The sequence below is a fragment of the Phasianus colchicus genome, chromosome Z (assembly GCF_987193195.1).
Source record: "Phasianus colchicus chromosome Z, bPhaCol1.hap1.1, whole genome shotgun sequence".
Taxonomy (NCBI): domain Eukaryota; kingdom Metazoa; phylum Chordata; class Aves; order Galliformes; family Phasianidae; genus Phasianus; species Phasianus colchicus.
In genome coordinates this window covers 81,037,299-81,056,734 of record NC_143476.1, presented here as the reverse complement: position 1 = coordinate 81,056,734, position 19,436 = coordinate 81,037,299, and the positions used below count along the sequence as shown (strand labels likewise).

The following is a 19,436-nucleotide window of genomic DNA, read 5'->3' as shown; positions in this document are numbered from 1 at the left end:
ACAAGACAAATTTAAAGTGAAAAGGTGTCATTTCCGGGCAGCAATCAGTTTGCCCAGGAAAGCCCTCCTTTATTGACATTTCTAATTGAAAATGCAGTAGAAATTAACTTAATGATTTCTAGAATAATATGATACCGAATATTACTAAGCCAGATGCAGGTGTTCTTTATCAAGAAAGGACAGTCCGGGACATGAATTCACTGAGACCCAATCTCTGATCCACATTTGTGGTCAACAGGCTTGAAATCAAGTACAGGAAGGTCAGGAGTGAGAGATGAGAAGCCTATTACTCCTAAAGTCCTGCCAGTTATGTAGGACCTCTGAAGGGGAATATTTCTTGGGGGGATGTCGTAGGAATGAAGAAGTTCCCCAAATAACCCTACAGGCTCCTCTTGAGTGGGCCTGGTTAGGCCAAGGTGAGGCCATTTCCAGTGGCTCCATGGCCCTGCATCCAGCTCTTCTTTTTCTTTGTACAAGAGGTGGCTGAAACCCAGGAGATCCCTCCTGTGCCTGTGAGTGGGATGGATCATGGAGATCTATCTAGCAGATGTTTACCTCCATGTTACTTTGGTTCTTTTTGTGTTCAGTGGAGAGAAATTAATGTGTTTAAAGGATTAAATTTTGTCTTTTGAATGCCTTACCAAAAGGGGCCATTTCTTTCCATTAGAATAGAGCTAGGGAGCCCAGAGACACCCCCACTGCCCCTGCCTGGAGTAGGAAGCTACACTGGAAGATAGACCTTAACACCCAGATGAGAAGGACGCTGGTCTAGATGTGAGGGTTGAGTTTTCATCATTTTGGTGAGTGGTTTAAATTCTTTGAAAATGAAATGCAAAAGCCACTGTGGGTTGTATGTTGCACTTTTTATAGTGTCATGACTTTTGAGTTTGCTCGGGCATTGTTACCAACTTTGCCCTCAGTTTCCTTCATGTCTGCGACATAAAGCTTTTTTTGGTGCAGCCAGTGCTGATCTGGAGCTTGCTCTCCTCTTTCAGGTCTTCTGCTCACTTGTATCTAGCCACATCAGTCAGCTGAGTGCATGGCCTTGTAATACATACTGGAGTACGTTGGTGTATATAGCCAGAGAAAGTGTGCAAAGGAAATATTTAACCTCATCTCCATCATTTTTCTGCCTTTGCTTTGTCCAAAGCCTAAAAAAAAAAGTGAGATGCACCACTTTTGTTCTCAGAACTGTATTCTGCAGAATTAATCTTGTAAATAACTTTTTTTTTTTGTCAACATTGCCTTATTTGTCCTTAAAATCATAGAATCCTTAGAGTTGGAAGGGACCTTTAAAGGTCATCTGCAATAAACAGGAATATGCACAGCTAGATCAGGTTGCCCAGGGCCTGATCTAGACTTACCCTGAAAGTCTCCAGGGATGGGACATCAACCACATCTTTGGGCAACCTGTTCTAGTGCCCCACCACCCTCACTGTAAAAGACTTTTTCCTTATATCCAACCTAAATCTATCTTATTTTAGTTCCCCTTTAGGTACTGAAAGGCCACTATCAGGCCACCTCACAGCCTTCTCCAGGCTGAACAACCCCACTTCTCTCAGCCTGTCCTCGTAGGAGAGGTGTTCTGTTTGATGGATCGGTTTTGTTGCCCTCCTCTGGATGCACTCCAACACATCAGTGTCTCTCCTGTACTGAGGATTTCACATCTGGATGCAGCACTTCAGGTGAGGCCTCACCAGCGCAGAACAGAAGGGCAGGATCCCCTCCATCACCCTGATGGCCATGCTTCTTTTGATGCAGCCCAGGATATGGTTGGTTTTCCAGGCTGCAAGGACACATTGCTGGCTTGTACGATGCCAACACTTAAAGAATAAAAACAGTAATTATAATTAGCATTTTATAGCTGGAAGATTTTTCTCTCCTGGACCTGTGTATCTTCACTGAAAGGAAAGCAGATACAAGGTCTGAACCATTTTCTCAGGAAAATCAGCAGCAGAAATCTCACTGGATCGAATAAGCACATGGTCCATGAAGCTTGTTCTTGACCCACTGGACTTCATCAGTGTGTTCAATGGGCCTGATCCAGAAGGTCCTTAATTTTGAAATAGGAAATGTGTTTCAAAGTAAAAGCTCTGCAAATATCTTCTCTCTGGCTTCCTGCTCTCTGCCACTAGTCATCCTTGCCAGTATGTTTACATTTCCCTTGCCTGCGGTCTCTTTATCAAGCAATGGGTTTGTTCTGCATCTAGTATAAAGTCAGTGAGTGAGGGTTTCACACACACACGTCCTGCACACATGCAGCATGCTCAGAATGACACGGACAAGTACAGTATTGAGTATTCTCATCTTGTTTCTTCATACCACTTTTGGGGAAAGTGGTTACACCTCAGCAGATGGTGATGGTGAGTCATTTCATGTTCATCTTTGCACTCTTGTATGATCTTGAAAAACTGAACTAAGAGCTCAAAAATGCAACTGCTGGGTTGAATATGTTAGTGTTTTAGCCTCCTTTCTCTTTGTTTTAGTGCCAGTACTGGAGATGTATGTAGAGCTGAAGGATTATCTGTTTCATTCCCAAATCTTCTGTCCTTGCAACATTCAAACTTGTATGACAGCCATATGCAGAAGCCATGCAAGATCAGACCTGTTAATCCTTTCTTCCTGCTTCTAGCGTTTACGTGAGGAGTTGCACCTATGAGTAGAGTGCTGCTTTACTCTTCTGCAGCCTAGGATCATTCTGAGTTGCCATTAGAGAAGGCTGAGTTTCTGGCTTCTCTTTCACTTGCCAGTTTCCTCCACAGAAAATGTCTTAATGCACCTCAAGCCTAACCTGTTCCACTACAAAAGAAAAAACTTTCTTCTTTTTCTTTGAACAGTTGTGGAAGTTGTATGTGGGAACAGCCCCAGTCTCTGTCAGTGTAGTAGCTGGGACCAGGGGCTTCTCACAGCCTGTCACTAAGAATATTAACCCCTCACATGACAGAGAATTAAAAACTAACTCAAAAGTTTAAATTCAGGCTTATTGCAGGTTTCATTATCTTATGTGGACAAGTAAAAATGATTTAGAAGCATCAAAATCGAAAAGCAAAACACAGAAAGTGATGATAAAATCCACTTTAAATCTGCTATCCCTTTTCTCAAAAGGGATCTCAAAAACTGCATTTACAGATTCTGTATCAGATCTGTTAAATATTTGCCTGATACGAATAAACAGCAGTGGGAGAGCTTATTGCATTTTTCTGAAAGACATTGACTGTCACTCAGTGCCAGCTACAGGACACCAGTACTTTATCGTGTGGGAGCAAAAGTGTCTTCTGGTTATTAGGAACGTGATGTTTGTGTACCTATGCTCTCGTGGATTTAATGACAAGGAATATCTTGCTTGATTGTTATGTATAGTATAGCATTAATACATATGTGTGTGTATACATGTACATATATTCTCATATAGACATAGATAGGGTATGCATAGTAAATTTTTGAGTTAGAGGAAAACAGAAAAGAGCTCTGAATTGCAACTTTTCAAACTCGTTTGTTTCTTTTCTGTTTATATTTTGTTTATACAATTTGCAGCTTCCTAGAGCCAGATTTTGCAAAAAGCTGCAGCAGTGAGAGGTCAGCGCCAGTGATTTATAGCTGATGTCACTGACATACTCAGGGCTCCCCAACAGCAGAGGGGAGAAGACCTTTCCTTGATTTCATCACTAGCTTCCAGTAAACCATAACTAATATTTTGCTATAATTAAAGAGAAAGATGCTCAGAAAATCCACACAGAGAAACCACAAGCTGTTATGATTTCTTCATGAGTGCCACAGATTTGGCCAACAAATTAAAGAAAAAGTTCATTTTGGCACTTGCCTTCATCTCCCCCTCTATGATGAGTGGCAGGCTGCCTTGTGAGAAGTGCTTCCTCGGCTCCTGGCCTGGAAGAGTAGCCCCAGGCAAACTACAGTGGAGCAGCCATGATCCTGCATGTGTGCACAAGCAGGGACAGGGTACCATGAGCAGGATGGCCAGCATCGATGGCCTTCTTCTCCCGCTGGACTTGTACAGCTGGTGCAATCCACAGCAAAATTGTTGTGATGAAAACAAGTCCTCCCAGAATCAAATCAATCCTATGTCCAAGTGATGGACTGTCTGCTGCTGTCAGCACTAGAGATATCACATGATTCTGTTCATGGAAGTGGTCACTTCGTTGAATTCACAGACTCGGCCACTGAGCATGCAGGCACTTATCAGTGCCTTCAGTTTTACACATTGTGGTTAGTCCTAGTGGCTTCAAAGCATAAAGCTGTCACACAAGAATAGCCTCTGCTAGCACTCCTGGTAAAGGCTTGTAAGACTCCTGCTGTGATTTGAACTTATCTGCTGGATATTGGCCAAACCCAACGGATGACCATTTCTGAAAAGATCGGGTTTTCTTGCACTGTAATAACTCTGTAACAAGCTCTGTCTTGATTTCTGTATTGCCAGGCTCAGATATCTGTCTGGTCTGGGCTTCACAAAGAGAAAAAATTATCATCTTGTAAATTTTTAATTGTGCATTGAGTCCTTAGCAATGTGGTTTGTGTTGGAGTCATTGAAACTATATGCAGTGGACACATTTGCATGCTGAGTTTCTGAGGGCTAGGGAAGAGATATAACTGAGGTGATGCACATTTGTATCAAAAAGAATCACTCAGTCTTTAGAAAAAAACATAGTAAAAGCATTTCAAATTTCATATGTCATTCATAATCTTTATTTATTATATATCCTATGATTAGGACATTATTTCAATGAATAAGGAACCACATTATCAGTTATGTGAAAGTTTAGTGTGAAAAAGATGAGGTTAGTTTTCCTTCTGCTCAGCATCAAAGACTCTCTGTGCTATTTAAACATTACATGACAGTGGAACTATGTAATCTACAGTCAGACTGAAAGAGACTGACTTAAAATTTCTGTCAGTTTTCAGCAAAACTGTAGCAGATAGTTGAAAAAATCATTCTGATATGCTTTGTTTGAAAATATTTATCCATTTTGTGCGTCTATATGAAGTGTGGTATATGTGATTTTTATATTCAGAAAATACCCAGCAGCGTCTCTCTGCTATATTAAGGAAGATCCATTTTTGTAGCTACACGTCTGCCCAGACCTCTCAGAGCTCTGTCTGTCAAGAATTTCCCCGCATGAAACTGCTGCAGGGCTTGTTCTGGAGATGCACAAACTTTTGTGTCTCCCTTAAACGTGGTAGTCAAAGAGGGTGGCACCTCTACCTACACTGTCTAAGCTGCACAGAGTGTTTCCTCAAACAGCGCTGGTGGAAGATGTCCCATGTCATCACCTTTCATCTTTTTTTTACTAACTCCTATGGGACAGGTGATACCAGACCTGCAGCGAGAAGGGAAGACCTGGAACAGCTTCTTAGCACCAGCTGCTTCCAGTAGCAAACAGCCTCTCTTAGCTTGGGAGATAGATCAGAGAAGCATCAGACATTCTCATCCCTCCTGCTACCCAACACAGTTGCTAGTGGCAGCAGCCCACTTCTCAGCCCTGCACTGCTTTTGCCTACTTTTCTGGATTCCTGATTTTTAAAATACTTCCCTTACTCTAAACTCATAGCAAGATGCACTTCTGATCTGAGGTCAGCAGGAAGCATTGGCTGTTAGGGACCCTGGGAGTGACACTCTTTACATTTTACCTTTTAAAGCAATTGAAAAAACTGTCCTCTGCTTTCTCAGCTATTAAGCAGTTTTGGATCCTCAGGTGTGCTTCCACTCTGGATAAGGTCTGTATCTCCCCAGCAGGATTGGCTGGGAATCATTGGTCTCACCACCGGACTATGAATCACAATGTCCAAGTGGCTGCTCACCCCTCAGTGATCTGAGTCCACTGGGCAACAGCAGGGATGACTGATGTCCACTGGGAGGGATTTTCCATTGGAAATGTTTCCATGGGCATTTCCCCATACTGTAAATACAAATATGTGAATCACTGATATCCCTGGAAAAGTCCAAGTTTTCTTCACACTGAAAGAGATAGCATGGAATGGGCACTTTGGAGGAGTGGGAAGTAGAGGGCCAAGAAGAGAACTGGAAATAGTGCCTGGACATGGGAATATGTTTGAATATTATCACAACCACACTGAACCCCTGGTGGAAGGGATAGACGCATCCCTGCCTTGGCAATCCATTTAAGGGCTTGTAATAACTTCTTCATTGTCTGCTTGGCTACAGTATGTTGCATTTCATGAAATCAGGTTAAATTGGCAGGTAGAAGCCAGGGAGAAGTGCCAGGGAGAAGTCCTCTCAGAACCATCAACTTTTGTTTCACTGACATCATATATGCCAAGTGGAGGACATGAGACGTATGCTCTTAGTCAAATCATGATTGTTTTATGAGTCATCAAAGCAAATTTGCAGAAAGACACATGTTCTGGCTGAATGTCTGAGCTTTCCCTCCTCAGTCCAAGTCTGTGACATTTCAGAAAACTCTACAGTACAGTCAAAATGTGCTGTGGTGCTTAATTGCTTCATGACACAATACTTTTGTTTTCCTAAAAACTCCCATACAATTCCCCAGGATTTTCAGGAACCATGGGACTGAGAATGGGCAGGGCAGAACCAGGACAGAACCAGGAGGAGGCTGCTGGGACGTCTGGTGCAGGCACAGTGCTGGCAATTCTGTGCCTCCTCTGCTGTGGGGCTGATGCTTTAATGCTATGAGTGTCTGATAGGTTGTTCTGCACTGAAATTCTTGTACAAATAAGTGCTGTTAAAACTAGCCTGTGCTTATTAGCAGATACTAGCCTTGAACATCAGCCCCAGACACCTGTGGCAGCAGCTCTACAGTATATTTCCCCAGTACATATTTCTGTGCTGTTTATTTTTAAAAGTGTTTTGGTCCTTGTGTATGACTCCACTTTGTGTGTCTAAGGGTAGCAGCATTTCATGGTTCCCAATAAAAAACTTGTTTGAGATAGTTCTGAGATGATTTTCAGGTGGAGAAAGTCCCAATTTTTCTTGGTATGAAGATCATCCACAACTTCTGCAGTGACAATGCCCCATGCCTGGCTCAAGTTTTGGGGGAATTAGGTGGTAAGTGGACAAGATATTTTCTCTGTTTTCATATGAAGACAGGACTATTCACAGAGATTTCAAGGACAACAGTGCTATCCCTCTTTGCTCATAAGTAGCAGAATGGAACAGACATAGTTTACAACAAACTGTGATGAAGTGTTGTTTGATAGTTTGCAGACTGGAGATGCCGTATGTACCTCAGTGCGTACCAAGTGGGCGAGTCTCATTGGCGTGCACAGAGAGCAATCATGGAAGATGCAAGTGTCCTTTAATTTCATTTTGAGCAAGCTTTCTTTGCTTCTTACAGAACAGATGGGCTGATCCTGTTCCTTTCATGCAACCACATAAAGAAGCAATCTTCTTTACAATGAAGCAGCAAATTGAATTCATACACCGGTTTGCTTCAGTAACATCCTATTAATCTCTGTCTAGGGACCTTCGGAGATGACGAACCTGATAATTTTGACATTGACTGTTTCAGCCAGCTGGAATTTAAGGATTCCTATAGCAGCTTGACCTGCAATTTCACAGAGCTGCCTCCTCACAACACTAACTATACCCTGGCCGTGTGGTAAGTGGTCTCAGTCTGTCCTTTGGTAAACTTCTGGGAAATTTAAGAACCAATGAGTCACTCTGCCAAATGTTGGGAAACAGGAGCAGAAAAACATAATTTAGTTTGAGTGCTTTACCAAATTGAAATACTATATTTAGTGAAGAAGAGCTCACTGAAGCAGAATCTAACCTTAGCAAGAAAAAAGTCAACTGAAGGATCTGTAAAGGGCATTATGACATCTCCAGTACTCCTCCTCATCTTACGCCCTTGCTCTGAAATATTTGTCATTTCTGGTGAAGCTGAGCATGAAATGAAAGTATTTTTCCTTTATATTAAATGATATTAAAAAAGAAAAAGAGAGAGAATTCTGGTTTTCTACTGGAAATGTCATTATCTATGTCAAGACAAAATTAAGCAACTGTCCTTGCACACTTACATAACAACCATAATGAAATGAGTATACAAAAATGGGAGAGTTACCAAACACATCAGTCATTTTCACTTGTAGCTGCGGCCATGAAACTTTTGCACTTATTTTTTAACTGATACATCTAGATGAAGAAGTTCAGATTTTGTTTCTGTAGCATACTTCTGCTTTCTCTCTGTCTGATTCTCCTGAAACTAAATGTACTATGGCTGCAAGCAAAAGTGGATTTTCCTTTTCTTTTGCACCTTACTATTCTAATCATTACTTTTTCTTTTTTCCTCCTACCTAGTTTATTTTTCTGTTGTCATGCATTTTACTCAGGGTTTTGGCCGAGGTTTTATGGCAGTCCACAAGCACAAGAGGTGCAGAGATGGAAGAACAAACAGACACATTTCCACTTCGGAAACAATACCATGACAACATCATGGCCTGGCTGACCACTGACCCTGTATATAATGCCAGTGTGGTCAACAGGAAATTCCTCATTACCGTCAGGGAGTATCCATACATATATAAATTAATATTTAAATATGGCAGCAGTAAGATCATTTTTAAAGATACATTAACACATGCATTTCCAATATAATAATTATTGTTTTGAACTGATTTTTTCTTGGAGAACTCCAGGACTCTTACTGTGACTCAAATCACTTGATTGTTATGCCCAAGGAAAAGCATTATCTATCTTTCAATCTCCTTATCTGCATGATACTTTTTCTTTCTTAATATGGTGTCTCACTTCATTTTATTTGAAATTAGCAACAAGGATTTTTTCCATACAATTTTACAAAATCTTACAGAATCTTTTGAGAAGAAACTAATATTGTATTGCTTTGGCCAACAGTACCAAAGAAGACAGCAGTTACCTGTGTTTCAATATGGAGAAACAGGAAGATGTTTATTTTTTACAATTCACCGACATACTCTCAAATAAAGACATTTGTGTGGAATATGAGATAAAGAGAAGGGCCTGCAGGAGTCTGATTGTAACTGACATTGGTAAGGCACTGAGCATTTTGGACATTATTAGTGTATGCTCATTAGTGGAAGGAAATAAGTTTGTCCAGGGCAAACTTAAAGGTCAAGGAAGGGATGAGGTCTGGATTTGGGTATTCATAGTGTGTGATGCTTCAAAGCCTAACATGATTAACACCCATTCAAAACATGCATCTGAATTCTGGCTATTAATAGCCCAGAACTGGATGCAGATTAAATTATTATGCAGTTGGTCAAAGCAGCTAATCCTGGTCCTGGATGTATTAATAACCAGGGACATTTTATTCATCTCTTACTAGGACTTGCACAGTATTAGGGCTTATCAGTTCAATTCTAGAATGAGCTCAGCAGAAATTAGAAGTCTTACACAGTGACCACAGAGTTGAAAGATGTTATTTTTTCAACCTTTGCATTTTGATGGAGCCTGTGGTGCCTGTGGTGCTGACGGGGCACTAAGAGCCCAAGAATGATCACATCAAAGCCACAGTTGGGACATGTCTAAACTCAGGAACTGCTTTCCAAGAATAAATGTGACATGCCATGCTACATTATTAAGCTGTGCTTGACACAACCCTGCTTCATCTGGCCATCATTAAGTCCCTTTTGGGACAAAGGTATAATGCTGAGCTGACCTAAACACAAAGTTCACCCAGCTCAGGGCAACCCTCACTCTCAACCTACATAGTTATCTTTAATGGGTTTTAACTTGAAAATTACTCCATTATATCTTGGTTTGTTATTATTTGCAGTCAAGCCTGAGGTACCTTTTGACATAAACATAACGTACCAAAAGGAGGCAAATGAATATCTCATTCATTATAGTACACCACACTCACGGAAGAAATATTTAAAGGACAAATTAATACACCAGATAGCCTACCGGCAGGAAGAAAGCAGTTGGAAGGTAATTATATATTGTTAAGATTACCTAATTTCTGAAATTAAATTTTTTCATGTAAATATCAGTATCATGCAAAAACTCTCAGAGCCTTTCTCAGTTTTGCAACTGACAGCTTGGAAAGGAGCAATAAATGGCATTCTGATAGTCAAAGCAATTCATGGCTGACAGTGTTCTTGTCTGGTAGGTACCTCTCTGGGCTACAGAGGTTTCATTCATTTGTACTTGGGCTTTGCCATGGAAACGGAAGACATAACATCGTGAAGAAGCAGTATGAAGTTCATTACCAGCAGTGTAATACTAATGATGTTTGCTTTGGTGGTTCTGCTCTTATCTTCTATGCCTATTAGAAAGTAATTGCATTTTCTTATGTGTTTAGACCATAGAATCGCCATACCTTCAGATAAAGTTACTCGGAAAAAACCTCGAAACAGACGCATTGTATGAGGTGAAAGTACGTTCTCAGCCCAACGGAGATTACTTTAAGGGCGTGTGGAGCGAGTGGAGCACTTCGAAGAGCTTCAGGACCACAGGAGAGCACTCCACAGAGAGCTGTATGAACAAAAACCACTTTGGTCCAAGACAGCTAAGGGGTTCTCAGGCCACAGACTAGTTTTCCCTGGCAGCAGCAGTGATGAAAGCGTGGGGAGGGATGAATTAGTGGCCATAGCAGTTCCAGCCCTTGGCAGCACCTAGACATAGCGTGGGCTGGGAACCATATCAATGCTGCTATAAGGACACAGCAAGCAGCAGCAGAGCACATGGTGCTTCAGTGCAGCTGGGAACCAGCCTGAAGCTCAGCTAAGACTGGAGCCATGGCTACCCAATATCTCCCCACTTTTGTGGAGTCAGTGAAATGCACCATTGCTCCAGACCAGTGGTAAGAAGGTACAGTGCTGGGCATTCATCCCTAATAGATTGTCTGAGGTGGCATTACAACTAGAGTGAGGCACATATATGCACTGACAGATATTCTGTGTTTGCCTTTAGATAGCAGCATGTTCATGATTATACTCTCCGTCCCAGGATTCATTCTGTCAGTTGTCATGATTGTTCTGATCCTAACGTTTTGGGAAAGCAGGTAATGGTAATCTAGATCTTTTCATATGAGAAAGAAAGTTGTAAGCCAGTCCTGTTCTGACAGTTCTATTGCTTTCCCTGTTGTACCTGTGAATGATTCTCTTCCCATTTCTGAGCCTCTGTATTATGCCAAAAGTGAAGAGTAGAAGTGGGAAACGTGTGAAGCAGTACTGGCAGGCAACAGTTGGCCTATTACATACACCTCTGCTGCTTCAATCAGACTTTAGTCCTGGACTTGAAATACTGAGAACCTTGGGGATCTGAAGCCACCATGAGACATTTACATAGTCAATGTCTCCCAGGAGGCACATTTGACTCAAGAGCTTCAAGTAAAATGCAGAAAAGAAAGCAAACTGGGTTTTAGTAAAGTTCTGAGAGGTATGGAAACTACATAGTGCGGAGGTTGCCTCTTTTTCTTTCACAGTCTGAGTCAGCAGGACTCTGCTTTTGGAAGTGGTGGGGCACTGCTCTCTGCAGCAAGGACTTGATGTCAGCTACGAACCCAGCTGGGTCCATATCCATTTGTGTGGCAAAACTACACAAAACCCCTGGATTTTTTTGTATATATTGGCTACCAAGAGTAGATAACTACCTGTTAGTAGACAAATTTAAGAAAATAAACACATACATGGACAATCTGATAGAACTGGAATCTAAATGAGAAACTCTCAAAACACAGGAGATGAACATCCTGCAAGGTGGAGGCCCAGGGCTGCATGGAGGCATTCAGCCTCTGCCCATGGCAGCTCTGCTGACATCTTCAGGGATGTTTGCATGTGAACCACTCTACTGGGGGCAATATTTGAGCTGTGCTAACTACTGAGTCACACATGGGGATTGCCTTCCCATGTGTTCAGGTGGCATCAGTCAATGCATGTCAAGAATACTTTTAATTATTATTTTAATTATACATTTTATTTTAAATTAAATTATACATTTAATTTATTAATTTAATAATTAATAATTATACTATTAATAATTTAATAATTAATTATTATTAATAATTAATTAAATTATACATTTAATTTTAATTATACATTTTAGACACCTGAATTGTCTGCCAGGGCATACTCTTTGGTGCTCTTTAATTTACAATCACAGATGTAGCTTGAGATTTCTAGCTCTTGCTCTTCGGTGTTATTGAGCACCTGTAGTTCTCCAGCTTTGCTGGAAGTTCTGCACGTGTAAAACTGCTGAAAAAAGCAGACGTTGAATCTTTTTCTATCTATTTATTTATTTATTATTTATTTATTTATTATTTGTTTTTATATTTTTGTATATTTGCACATGCACACAAATACACATATGAAGAGGAATATAGATTTGTACGTATCTATGATATTATAATGTTGCTGAGACAGTGCTGATACATTTTGCTATACTTATATCACTGCCATCTTGATTTTCAGGCAGGCTGTGTTGCTTGGATGTATCATGGCTAAGGGCTTCCACAGCACCACAGCATGAGAACTTTGCTAGAAGTAAGAGGAGATCTATGGGACAAAGCTGTACTGCAGATACATGAAGCTCAGGAAAATGACTATGGGTTAGGAAAATACGCAATTCTTTGGCTAATGTGAATATGCAGAGGCAAATTTCTGCAAATTTGCACTTTAACCACAGCCTCTTGTTTTCACTTACAGAAAATGGTACAGAAAAACCCACTTAACGCAGCTAGATGCAAATGAGATCTTTGCCAGCACTATTTGCTGCTTTCCCAGTACTTGATGAAATGGCTTTCTTTAACTGAGACAGTCTGTGCACTCAAAAGTATAGTGACTTTTAGTTGACCTTTATATCTCCTCTTTTCTTGTCTTTGCTTTTTCTTTCTGGAACTTCTCTCAGTCATTATTCTGGGTAACGCAAGCCACTCCTAAGGCTTTGTGAGAATTAGCACAAATAACACAATGTGAACATCTGGTATCTCACCATGGCTCATTTTTGCTGCTCTTGAACCCCACGATGTCTACTGTTGCTCTTTCAGGATCAAGCCTGTTGTGTGGCCAAATCTTCCTGATCATAAAATAACTCTGGAGCGACTGTGTAAGAAGCCAAAAAATGTATGTATTTCTGCTGTCTTTTTCACTTGATTATAGGCTATCAGGAACAAAATTTGTAGTAATGACAGAAGGAACATGCCTTTGCTGCACAAACCAATCCACTTTTCAGAAATGACTACATTCCACTCAAAGAGCTAATATTTGCACAGGCAGATGCTAGTGAAATGTATAGATATAACAGACAATTCAACTAGAGCCTGAGTTCTGGATTGTGCAAAATAACTATAGAGGGCTAAAGAACTTGATATGTGAAGAAAAGTTGAAGTATTTGGGTTTGTGGGAAAGAGAATGCTGGAGTGCTAATCACAGCCTACTGATAACTAAATGGTAGGAAGCAGTGAGATGCTCTCTTCACAAGAATTCATGGTGACAGGACAAGTAACAGGCCAGCACTGCTTCAGGGAAAACTTCATCTGGATATAAGAAATGAATCCTATGAAAACAATTAAATCTAGTAGATTGCACGGAGAAGAAGTAGAATATCCCCTACTGGAAACATTTGAGTCTTGGCTTGAAGATACCTGAAAAACCCAGTTTAAGTCCACTTCTGGCACAAGGTCGAACCAGGTATATTTCTGGGGTCCTCTCCCACTGGGACATTTTAGTGCTGTTATGAAACAGTGGTCATGGAGCTGGATGGGTGTCCCTTTGCCAACTTCAGACATCCCTGGTGATATCCATGTACCCTTACATGGCCAACAGTATTGCTCATAGACCACAGAGCATGAGCCCTTCTTTTCCAGATAAAAATCTGGTGTGTAAGTAATACAAATTGTAACAGTTAGGATTAATTGGTTGCCTATTATATCTTTTTTTTTTTTTTTTTTTTTTTACTAAGGAACTCATCTGCTCTGTCCCATCAGCTCTCCAGCTGGTGATTTACTAGCAAGTTCTTAATTTTTAGACTCTCCTATCCCTTGTGCTCTCTAGTGCAAGGATTCCTAGTGTATTTCAAGAAATGGTAACATTTAATTTATCACATTGCTAAATTAGGAAGATAAAGCTGAAAGGAACAACCAGGTTTAGCACCCTCATTCCTGTGAAATGGCTGAGCAATGGATAAATGGCTCCAAAAAAATCTCTAAACACCACATCGTGCAGAGCAGTCCAGTGATGCAGGAGCTCACAGAATAGATTCAGATTAACATATAAAAAGTTATTAAGCAGTGTTCTAGTTAATTCTCTGCTAACCTACCTTTAAGTCTATTCAGGGTTACATTCAGAATTAAAAAAATAACGAACACCCTTCTAAAATCAGATAAACTCTTGAAGCATCTTTTCTGTTACGCAGATGGCTACTGTTAACTGACCATGCTGTTCCTTTTGCCATGCAGAATTTTGATATAAGCTTTAACCCAGAGAGTTTTGGTTATGTTTTTATCCATGAAGTGGATGGCATTCAAGCGAAAGCCGAACAGGAAAATTTTCTGCAGCCACCATCTAATCCAGAGACAGATATTCCACCAAAGTTTAGGGGTGGGTCAGAGCTGAAGCGAAGCCCTGCAAGGACTGACAAAAGCAGCCTGAACCTGTCTATGAATTATGGAGGTATCTGGTCTGCAGAGGCTCTTCATGGACTCCTTGGTAGCAGGCAGTCTACAGACACCGCTGACATCTGCAGCTCTGGCATGTATGAGGTGTGCCACAGCAGCAGGGTGCCGCTGTGTGATAATGGCTTTCACTTTCCTTCCGCTCCTCCCTTGGATCCTCCAGGACAACCTGGACCACAGCCCCAGAATGGCGACATGGTGCCACCTAACAGTGAGTTGAAGTCACCAAGCGATGAAGAAGCCTATGTCACCATGTCTAGCTTTTACAAAAATCAGTAGGCCTTACAGATATCACAAAACACTGCCTTTTCCCTACAACAAGCAGGATACTGAAGCCCTTTGTTTTGTCCTCCTGCGTTCTGTCTCATCTAGTCCCCGTCTCCACCACAACCTACTCACAGTGCAATGCTATATGAAGATGTGTGGGCTCTTCTGCCTTTCAGTGAGTGGCCCAACTTCTGCCCTCTGTGTCCCAGCAGCAATTTCCACTGCAGAAGAAATGAAATTTAATTTAAACTGACTTCAGATCTGATTAATCCAGCGCAATGACACTGCACTCCTAGACAAGGATAACAGCATGTCTAAGAGAGGTGAAGCCTTCTGTTAAGCTCTTATTAATGCCTAAACAAGAAATATGGCAACAAGTTCAAGTGAAACTGAATCTGATCTTTCTCGCACTAGACCAAGAGTAACTCCTCTGCAGTTGGTGGAAGTCCACAAATTGTAAAGCTTATGGACAGTGACAGTAATGAGAGTTGCTGTCAAGCATTAGTCACCTGGGGATTCAGAAGATTGATCACTGCAAAGGTAGTTGACAGAGCTCCCAGGAAAAAACACATGGAATCACTTTTGGAAGATGTCTTCTCAGACTGATTTTTTGAAGGATGAAAACAGCACAAAACCCAGTATACCACTGTCTTTGCTATTTGTATACACATACCCCACAGCTAAAATCAGGATCCATACATGTATTAAAGACCTTCAGTAACTCCTGTTGTGTATTTGCAGTTTTTAGCTAAGAAAACAAAACAAAATCAATGAAAAGCAAAGTCCTAGTTCTTCCCGTAACTGAACTGGGGCTATAAAATGCATGTTGCTTTCTTTTTCTGCAGCTCTTGTGCAAGCATTAGTGCAGCATGCAAGTACTTTCCAGGACAGAACAGATGTTCAGGCAATGTTTGCTCACTAGAATTATCACGAGTGGCTGTGTCTGCATAAGAATACTTTCAATTGGGCCAGGTACTTTTTTTATGTGGCTTCTGGCTTAGGAATATGAATGGAACATCACGAATCTTGCCACTGATCCGAAGACCCATATATCAAAAACAGAATCTTGTAAATTGCCTGGAGGTAATGTAGTTTTAATGTTATGACCCAGGAAGGCACCCTGTCTCTTCCCATTTGTCTTTCTGGACTCTGTGCCCATTTCTGAGGGACTCCCCATGTGCTGCCATTGAGAGGACTGAGTCACTCCACTGTCCCTGTGGGACACTGCACACTGTGGAGCACACTCTTGGAGACAAAGCTGCTACAGCCACGTGGCTGCATGACAGCCCAGCAGCGTGGCCATGGGAAATCCAAGCCGCCTTGCTGTGCTCTGGGATTGAGATTCACCTGACTGTGAAGTGCCAGCTCCTCTAGCTGCTTGAAATGTCCTTTATTGACATGCCTGTGTTCCCGGAGTATAAGGGCAAAAAGAGTCCTCCCTCATCCTCAAAGCTACCCAGACATTTTCCGACTGCTAATAACCACTGAGAAGCTGTTATGTTTGACATAGTCTGCTGGAGAAAACCAATGCTTCCAGGACAGCTGTCTGCCACCCCCAGTCTCTGCAGCACAATGGCATGGGGTTTGGCTCATGGAAGTGCAGTGACATTTGCAGAATTTTTTATTGCTGTTTTTCACCATATTACAAATTTATTAATACAGTAAAACAAGGTGAAAGCCCTGGACATTCATTTGCTTTATAATGCTTGTTTTGCATTAAAATAAATAGCTGCTAGTAATGCTCATACTGTGCAGACTTGCACAGTGTAACTGTAGATGTAGAGAGAATGTGCTGGAAATATATCCTCTTCCAGTAACACAGTGACAGAAGGGATAAAGGAATAAGCAAAAGCGTATCATAAACATCCAGTACAGTATGTGCTGTGCTTGATCTGAACTCAAACGTACGTTTTTAATGAATAAAATACCCATGTCTATTTGCACTATTTACACAGTAAGTTACCCACATGTAACAGTCTTCCTGTTTGTCCAGAAAGGTACACTGCTTTTTAATACAGGAAGAGTCCTAGCAACTTGGTGTATATTTGCTTTGTCTGTTGAAATTCTTGTATTTTTCCAGTGCAGTAGTCATATTTTTTTGCATAGCTGCTAATGTTTAAATATTCGTTCTGTTCCTTATGTCTTATTTTATTTAATTCAATAACTTCTAACCTTGGATTTATAATATCCTTACTGTATTAAAAGGACGTGGCTATTTGCATGACATACGTTGTTTTCAGTCTCCCTAAACATATCTTGCTCTATCAGCACTGAAATTAGGCTCTGTCCAGCTTCAGCCAGGAAAAATCCCAAATAATTCCGGACAGCTCTGAAGTGTCAAAGTGTGGAAGTGGTGCTTTATGGCTGCAGCCCCTTTTCCAGGGGCTCACAGCTGCTCTGGAAGCAGAAGCATCGACCAAACCCCTGTGCGCAGCCACAGGTTTTCACCAATAGCACCAGCAAAAGCAAAAACCCTCAGGCTTGTGATGGCGTAGGTGTGTGTACATTAAAGCAGAGTCTCATATAGGTTGCATCCTCAGAGATGCTTCAGTAATGCTTCAGTAATCCTGATAAATATGCAGCCAACAGAAACAAAGCAGTCTTTTGTCAGCACATTCATTCCACTGTAGCTTCTTCTCATAAACGTTATAAGCTAATTCATGTCAAATATGTGGGTTACTTTATTCCAGGTATGCATCTGGGCAGATGATGAAGCAGAGAGTATTTTCAGGAAGGAGCACAGCCAAATCAAGTTTAGGGTTAGCAGTATGGTTTGCAAAGGACCCTGTCTCTCAGAAACAGCAATGAAAACCTGAACCACATCCATAGAATCACAGAATCACAAAATGGCAAAGGTTGGAAGGGATGTTAAAGCCCACCTATTTCCAACCCCCACTGCAAGCAGGGCTGCCCCCCACCAGCTCAGGCTGCCCAGGGCCCCATCCAACCCAGCCTTGAGCACCTCCAGGGATGGGGCACCACAGCACCTCATCACCCTCTGCGTAAACAACTTCTTCCTAATATCTAATCTAAATCTCCCCTCTTTTAATTTAAAGCCATTCCCCCTTGTCCTATCACCATTAGACCATGTAAGAAGTCAGTCCCCTTCATTTCATAAGCTTCCTTCAAGTACTGGAAGGCCATTATCAGGCCTCCCAAAAGCCTTTTCCAGACCAAACAAGCCCAGCTCCCTCATCCTGTCTTCATAGTAGAAGTGTTCCAGCCTTCTGAGCATCCTGGTCCTCCTCTGAACCCACTCTTACTTCTGCCCAGTCAGTCCCAACAGCCTGGCCACTGCAGCAGTATCTGGGAAGTCCTGTCAGGCTGAGCTCACACCAGCCCTGAGCCCCTCCAGGAGAACGCTATTTAGGGATTAGCTCCCTCTGCAGCATGGAGAGAGCAGCAGGTCTCCCTCAGATTTGACAGTGGCCTGAGCCGTGGGATATGAATCTCTTGAAAAAGTCAGTCACTGGCTATTTTGCTGGTTCTGGGTCATGATAATTCAGCAGTCCCATTTTCAGCATTCCTAAACATCACATGCTATTCTACAGTCATTGAGGTAAATATGATATATGTATATAGATGTAAAATTGCTCACTAACTTACAGTTTTTCTAGGAGCAAAAAAAAAAAGGAGAAATACAACTAGGCACTAAAATGAGATGTACCACCCATACATACTCTTGGTCTACAGACAGCCTGTAGATACACAGTGCATACATGAAAGTCGGATCTGAGTGATCTCCTTACTTTACAAGACAGCATTTCCCCCCACTGCTGTTCCCAGGTCCATGTCAACAGCTGCATGCCATCCGGCTCCACTTTCACATCCTGCATGCCCCCTTCTTCTCAATAGCACAACCTTTCTCACCCACGCCTTCTACATCCTGCACTTGAACTCAGCTGCACATACTGTCTGCAGAGAGTCAGACTGCCCTGTACTGTGTGTCGGGGGCTGACAGCTGTGTGTTGGGGCACTGGGCACCCCAGCTCCCAGTTCTTCCTGTGCTGATGGTACAGCGCAGCCACCCTCATTTCTATCCTCATCTCTCCACAAATTCTTTGCATAATGCAAACAACTTCTAAGAGCACACAAATTATCACCCCTGATATAAAATGTCTTTTTCAGTTCTAATAGAATTGCAGCCTAATCTTACTGACGCAAACAAATGTTAATTATCTCTCAAGATGGTATTTGTGCTCTGATGGGTTTGTTTACCAGCTCTCTTCCACTTGTACGTGTTCTTTGAAAATAGCAATAAAATGCAGGAAAATGTGACCTGTAGGGTCGTAACAGACCAACTAGGGGCTGAGCAAGGGGAAGCAGGGGGACTGACTCTGCTCTGTTCCTCCTGGGCTAAGAATGGGCATGTGTTGCCTGCATTTACACTGTGACTCTGTGGTGCAGTGGTGAGAAGGGCCATTCTCACTGTGCTTCTGGCTTGAGCCAGTTATCAATTTGTTATGAGTTTATGAAGATATCTTTTCAAAGCAGCTAATGTGTAAAATAAAGGATGTGCTATCTCTGTGAAAGCATTATTTTAGGGTCAGAGAGTTCTGTGTTACTGTGATCACAAAGAATCCT

The 19,436-nt window shown here is 41.7% G+C and overlaps 1 protein-coding gene across 1 annotated transcript; it reads left to right on the top strand.

Annotated features, from left to right (window-relative positions):
* Positions 1–2,163: 2,163 nt before the first annotated feature.
* Positions 2,164–17,564, top strand: IL7R (interleukin 7 receptor). The gene is made up of 8 exons (XM_031608408.2): positions 2,164–2,363; positions 7,454–7,592; positions 8,846–9,000; positions 9,747–9,901; positions 10,275–10,449; positions 10,886–10,976; positions 12,960–13,035; positions 14,370–17,564. Exons 1-8 carry the CDS (start codon positions 2,264–2,266, stop codon positions 14,862–14,864), a joined length of 1,386 nt encoding a protein of 461 aa, XP_031464268.2. The 5' UTR covers positions 2,164–2,263; the 3' UTR covers positions 14,865–17,564.
* The last annotated feature ends 1,872 nt before the right edge of the window (positions 17,565–19,436 follow it).

What these genes read in the sequence shown, in the direction of transcription:
- IL7R (XM_031608408.2), top strand. Translation starts at nt 2,264, where the DNA reads ATGCTCAGAATGACACGGACAAGTACAGTATTGAGTATTCTCATCTTG. An exon ending in CTAACGTTTTGGGAAAGCAG is followed by an intron (nt 10,977 to 12,959) that starts GTAATGGTAATC and finishes TTGCTCTTTCAG; the next exon opens with GATCAAGCCTGTTGTGTGGC. An exon ending in TGTGTAAGAAGCCAAAAAAT is followed by an intron (nt 13,036 to 14,369) that starts GTATGTATTTCT and finishes TTTGCCATGCAG; the next exon opens with AATTTTGATATAAGCTTTAA.